General features: G+C 38.4%; 1 protein-coding gene across 1 annotated transcript in view; it reads right to left on the minus strand.

The window, feature by feature from the left end:
• The window catches only part of xpo4 (exportin 4), a 99401-nt gene extending 92694 nt beyond the window's left edge, over positions 1-6707 (minus strand). The window contains exons 1-2 of the mRNA XM_043691920.2: positions 6552-6707; positions 3918-4059 (exon numbers count right to left, since the gene is read on the minus strand). Of these exons, the coding sequence (XP_043547855.1) occupies positions 3918-4059; positions 6552-6645 (236 nt within the window). The 5' untranslated portion in view covers positions 6646-6707. The remainder of the gene's footprint in view (positions 1-3917; positions 4060-6551) is intronic.
• Between the last annotated feature and the right edge of the window lie 290 nt (positions 6708-6997).

The following is a 6997-nucleotide window of genomic DNA, read 5'->3' on the forward strand; positions in this document are numbered from 1 at the left end:
ACAGCTGTACAAAACTCTGGTGTGGCCACTCTTGGAGTATTGCGTACAGTTCTGGTCACCGCATTATAAGAATGATGTGGAAGCTTTGGAAAGGGTGCAGAGGAGATTTACCAGGATGTTGCCTGGTATCGAGGGAAGGTCTTACGAGGAAAGGCTGAGGGACTTGAGGCTGTTTTCGTTGGAAAAAAGAAGGTTGAGAGGTGACTTAATAGAGACATAAGATAATCAGAGGGTTAGGTAGGATGGACAGGGAGAGCGTTTTTCCAAGAATGGTGATGGTGAACACGAGGGGTCATAGCTTTAAATTGAGGGGTGATAGATATAGGACAGATGTCAGAGGTAGTTTCTTTACTCAGAGAGTAGTAAGGGTATGGAATGCTTTGCTTGCAACGGTAGTAGACTCGTCAATTTTAAGTACATTTAAGTCATCATTGGACAAGCATATGGACGCACATGGAATAGTGTAGGTTAGATGGGCTTCAGATTGGTATGACAGATCTGCACAACATCGAGGGCCGAAGGGCCTGTACTGCTAGTAGTGTTCTATGTATTTATCTATTCGACCTCTGACACTGAAATAAACGTAGTTTAATTTAATCAGTCTTACCTCGTTCTCTGCTTTGTTCCTGTCTGCCCTGATTGTCAGATTTGCTCCTTTTCCCAACTGTACCAGTCTTAAACTGATCTCTTTCCTCAGTATCTCCCCGGGTCACTCTCTCTCCCCCCCCCCCCCCCCCCAAAAAACCTTACGATCGCTTGAAACTTGACGTGCCCCTTGTTACGTTAGAGCCAACCTCAGTATCAGAAACCTCTCTGCCTGTGCTACATTCCTAAGAATCCATCACCCCCTACATTTTCCAAAAACTGCATACTTATTTGAGATGGGGATAGCCATAGGATACTCCTGCATGACCTGTCACCCTCTCTTACCTTTCCTGGAGGTAACCTATCTGCGGTTTTTCTCCCTTCCTTACCTGTCATCTAGCATATGCCCTAGCTTCTGTAAATTCCTCATTGCCTATAACTGCAACTCCAGCTGATACATGCAATCCAACAGGATGTGCAACTAAGCACACTTCCTGCAGGCATAATCATCAGTAACATGGAAACTCTCCCTAATCTCCCATATCCAACAGGAAGAGCACATCACTCTACTGAAGGCCATCTTTGCACCATAATAATCCATAGATTCAAAACTGCACAATCTTACTGCTCTAACAAACACAGCTCCAGGCTAACTTAATACATATGTTTTATGTTTTTTAAAAATTTAATCAAGAGACAGACCTCAATAAAGTATATACAGAGGGACCTCGATTACCTGAATACCAATTATTCGAAAATCAGGTTATCCGAAGGAGATCTTGAGGTCCCAATAAAAACATTACATCAAAGATGTGTTTCCAACAGTGATTGCGTCTTTTGTTTACAGTGATTGAACAGGCACAGTCTCCAAATGACCGACCTCCCGCCCTCTCTCTCCCCCCACACTTTCCCTGGAGTTCTACATAGAGGTGTACCCTAAACCCCCCCCTTCCCCAGATAATCTCTCTAACATTGACCTGTACAGGCAAACGTGGAAACTGTCAAAAAGTTGCAGTAAAAAGTTGTGTCTGTGTGCGTGTGCTATTTGGAGACTTACCAGCAGCAGTCTTGTTGATGTACAGTCCGGCTGCCCCAGAGAGGGGGCAGTTGGATGGGGTTGGGGGCAAGGGCAGGCAGGGGAGGGTTGTGTTGGACAGGGTTCTGGGGACTCGCGTGCTTTCTGCTGCTGCTAGTCTTCTGAACGGGGAGCAGATGTTAAAAAGTCCGAGCCCCAGAAGAAAGGCATTTAACCGAATAATCGATTATCCGAACGAAATAGTGCCCGCCCATCTCGTTTGGATAATCGAGGTTCCCCTATAATCAAAGAAGAACCCACTACTCATTATTGTAGATTTACAGAAAAAAGGAACTGTAAAGTTACACCTTAAAAACTACCCACTTAGTCATTCCACTGCTGTGAGCTCACCCACGCAGGTTTTGGAACTTGGTCATCTGTGAATTTCACTGTTTGTTAACTTTTCTTAAATGCGCTCCGATGTCTAGAAATACTTAAACTCAAACACCAAAGGCTGCAGCTGGTCAGATTCACTGCTGGATCAGACAGCAGTGTAGGTTTCCTTCTTGTTTGAATCACTTCCCATGTGGAACCTACCTTCGTCTCTCTTCCTCATTTCTAAAGTGCCATTGTTTTGATTTTCTACCCCACCCAAAGTTCCAAAACAATGAAACAGCTTATGAAATAGTAATTACTGCTCCTGGAATTCAAGAAAATCAGCTTCAAGACTGAAAATAGCTCAAAAAAAAAGGAAAACTGTTACAGCCACAATTTTTTCCTTCTTCATTTACATAAATGATTTGGATGTAAACATAGGTGGCATCGTTTGCACGTCAGCAGATGACACCAAAATTGGAAGTGTAGTGGATAGCAAGGTTACTTGAGAGTACAACAGGTTCTCGATCGGATGGGCCAATGGGGTGAGGAGTGGCAGATGGAGTTTAATTTAGATAAATGCGAGATGCTGCATTTTGGAAGGCAAAGCAGGGCAGGACTTATACACCGAATGGGAAGATCCTGGGGAGTGTTGCTGAACAAAGAGACCATGGAGTGCAAGTTCATAGTTTCTTAAAAGTGAAGTCGCAAATAGATAGGATAGTGAAGGAGATGTTTGGTATGCTTACCTCTATTGGTCAGTGCATTGTGTGTAAGAGTTGGAGATCATGTTGCGCCTGAACAGGATATTGGATAAGCCACTTTTGGAATACTGCATGCAATTCTGGTCTCCCTGCTCTAGGAAGGATGTTGTGAAACTTGAAAGGGTTCAGAAAATATTTACAAGGGTGTTGCCCAGGGTTGGAGGATTTGAGCTATAGGGAGAGGCTGAATAGGCTGGGGTGCAAGCTGAAAACTTGGAGACATGAGCTCTACATTGAAGTAATGGCAACTACAATGTTCTGACTGGGTTCTAACAGCTGTGCTCCCAACTGAACTAGGCCGTATACTCAGCTTCTAAAATCTGTTATACACAGAGGTCACAACAATTTCCAATTCTCAAAAATGGAGTCAAACTGAGAAGAAACTTGGGAAGCACTGTCTTAACTAGTTTGAGCAGAATGTGTCGTCATTAATGTAGAGAGTTACCAGAAAATGAATTTCAAGACAAGTCAACACACATTTTACCTCATCTAAAGCAAAATACAGGGAATGCTGGAAATCTGAAATAAAAAGGAATGGTCACAAACCTGAAATAGTAATTCTGTTTCTCTTTCCCCAGATGCTGTCAGAACTGCTGAGCATTCCTCACATTTTCTATCTTTATTCCAAATCTTATCTCATTAGCAGACATTTCCATTGCTTGCAAGTAAACACCTAGGTTGCTACCTGCTGTTTGTTGAACATATTATTATGGAGTACTGAAGGAATATTCTCTTTCTACATATGAAAATTGGGCTAATTTAAAAGATAACATTTTGGTTAAACATTAAACTATAGGCATTATGGATTTCAGGAATGCTGCAGCAACACAAACTTTCTTCCAAAAGTAGAATTTTTAATTTATCAGATCACCATTTACTATATCCTCCAGTAACAAAATTTTAAAGAAAGATTTAATGACAACTGATTAGTAGCTTTTACTGCATGATTTTCTCTCATAACTTATTCAAATGGCAGTTCTTGCCCACATTCTTCGAAAGTCAGACTGGTATATTATTTGTGAACTAAAACTTAATATTTAACTTCAATAGAATTTCTGAAGACAAACCACTTCCAACAATAAAAAAAATTTAATGGAAATCTGAGGAAAACTGCAGGAGTGCTTCATGACAATAATGAATTTCCAATATATCTTAGATTCAATATACATAATACGCACTTAGGCCTTTGTAAGACGTAAGTTAATAGGAATGTTCGTAATGATTCAATGCTGCTTTTTTCCAAGAGTACCCATTCGCGTACAACCGCTTCCATTATGGTTGTCGCAGCTTGAAAAAGAACGTAGTCAACTTTACTTGTTTCTGCAAAATAGAAATCATATATTTGAGACATTGTTTCTTCCAATCAATGATATAAGAAAAGAATATTACACTGGCAAATTTCACTTAAGTAACAGTGGGAAATGTTTTATTAACTGTATTATGCATCAATACCCATACCAAAACATGTTCTTCAAAGAGCATGAATTGGATAACATTAACACGTTGTGTCCTGTGTACGTAACCACAATATTGGAAGTGCCACTTTCACTCGGCAGTTGAGAAGGCCTTTCCTGAGTACAAAGGGAATCTGAAAACAGTTAAATTGAATATATTCACAACTTTTCTATCAGCTGTTTACAGAATTACACTACACTTGGTGTTGTGTATTAATTAGTTCAGTCATCAAGTGATATGGCACATGAGAAAAAGAACGGTGGAGAAATTATTTAGTTCATAAGTATAGCTTGTGTATAAAAGCTTCTTAATTTAAACTGATAAAAAAAAACTTAAGATTGATGGCCCTTTGAACTGTTATTTGGATTTAGATTTACTAGTATTTGTGCTGCTGTGGCCTTCAGGGATATAGGCCAAAAGCTTGAAAATGCGATTAGTGTAGTCAGATCTTTGTTGACCAACACAGACACAATGAACCAAATGGCTGCCTTCTATGCAGTAAATGTTTGAGTATTTGGATATCAATGAGGTTTGTTTGATTTAAGAGTCTCAATCACAGACCTACCAGTTGATCCAGTTAGTTATTTCTTAATCATAATCAGTCAGCCAAGAATTTCCAACTTAGCTGGAAGTCCTAATTTGCTTCAATAATGCATTCTAATTGCAATATCAGAACAACAACTTCCTGGTGTACCAATTTTCTTTATTTTTCACATGGCTATGATCTTTGTGACCTCATTAATAATTTCTAAATTCATATGAATAGTGAAGAGTTCAAAGATACATTAATGTGCATTTCACAAATCTTACAGCCATCACAGCCATTCAAATTCCTAGTTTAAATCATCTTTAAGTGTGCCTGTGAACCTAGGTCACAACATCTGCCAGACAGAATAGTTAATGTTATTGACCACAGGTCATAAATACATATTAATTCACTCGTGAGCTGCACACAAAATTCAAAGACAAAGATACATGCATAGCAGCAATCTATGGCAGAGTAAAGAGCAAATTCAATTCTTGCCACATTCTAATCCTAATGTAATGAAATGTTTAAGATTATATAATATTTAACATCATTTCCAAATAAATAGCAAATGGAAGTTGATCACTTTTTTGAAAGATTTTTTAAAAAAAAGAAATGAGGTCAAACAATCCTTCTGGAACAGCAGCCAATCCTGTTCATGTCAGAGGGAGATGACTGCAAACCCTGGGAGTGCTAATGGAAAATTAGATATATTATGGCAGTTTACAACAGGTTCAGCAAATACTGAAGGCCATTAATTTGTTTTCAGTTCAGAATAATCAAGGATTGAGTTTACCGTAGAAAACTCAGAGACAAAGATTTTAGGGCAGTTCCAAAATTTGACTGGGGTCAGAAATAAATGTAACTTGCCTCCGAGATGGGAATTAAGCCAGTTCAGGGAAAGCAAAGTGACTTCAGCAGAAAAGTTTAGTCTGTGAAAACTCTGAGCCAAGAGCATTTCGTTAGAAATCTATAAGTTATTAAAAATTAGAAAAGCCTAAGCTCCTAGTTTTGTGCTTATTCACATGAAAAGACTCCACTGTTAATATGGAAGAAGCTGGGGAGAATCAGCTAAGAAGTTAAAGATTTGATGAAGAGGAGTAATTTCACTGGATTCAAGACTTTGTAACAGATTTTGTCAGGATACAGGTTGAAACTTTGCCTTGGTGTATGTTTTAACTTATTTCTAACTGTTCTACATTTAGACAACTTATTTTTTTAAAAACGTTTCCATCATTTGCATAATAAATTTCTATTCTGTTGTTAAAGAAAATCTGCAGCCTCATATGACTACTTTAGTCAATAAACACATTAGCTAGGATAAAGAAAAACATATGATCGACCAAGTGAGACTTCATTCTGGGAACTGACTTACCCAGTAGAGCCATCAACAGGGATCATAACTCTAGTTAGATTGATGTGGATAACTGTTAAGTGAAAGACATGTGCCTAGCCATAGTAGTGAGACTAGGAAAACAAAATGGACAAATTATCACCAGGCTATTGCTCCACCTGTAGTGACTATCTAATATTAACAACAGCAGAAAGCAGACAGTAGGTTGCATAGCTATACCCTCATACAGTACTGTGGCAAGTGTATGGTTTGGCTGGACACACACAGGAAAAAAAACAATTATCAAACATTACAATCCCTTGAAAAAAGCTGAAGCTTTTTTTTTTTTACACACACCAATGTTTTACGACTGATAGAATGATTTCCTTTGGGCTTTATATAGAGTTACAAAGAGATTTGGAAAGAAACAGAGAATTGAAAATGATCCAGCTTTTAGGTAATCTTGATTTTAAGCAGGTAGAAATAGGATAGATTTACCTAATGTATGTTTACATACTGCAAACGGCGATTTTGATTTTCTAAATGACAGGAATATGTGCTCTGCATGTTGACGTTGTTCATGACTGACCATGGATGGGGGTGCCTGTGGAAAGAGGAAGCATAAAAAATTCAGTTGTCACTTAACATACAAACTGGCAGAAAACCAAATATAATTATTCAGTATCCCAACTGTATATTTTATTTTACTTTGAATTGGTTCAACAGAAACGTGAAGTTGGTTTACAAGTCTCACACTAACTTTGCAACGATTTGCATAAGCAAAAGTTATCAACATGGCGAGCCAGGATCACTGTTTTGGAATCTGCAATCAACAACTTATATTTATAGAAATCTTTAATGTAACAAAATGTACCCTGGGCTCCACAGGAGAATTGTAAAACAAAAGATGATACCGATGATTCATAATAATTAATAATTAGAAA

This window comes from Chiloscyllium plagiosum, unplaced genomic scaffold (assembly GCF_037043375.1).
Source record: "Chiloscyllium plagiosum isolate Xiang-an unplaced genomic scaffold, Cpla_swu_hap1 HiC_scaffold_6, whole genome shotgun sequence".
Classification (NCBI taxonomy): Eukaryota; Metazoa; Chordata; class Chondrichthyes; order Orectolobiformes; family Hemiscylliidae; genus Chiloscyllium; species Chiloscyllium plagiosum.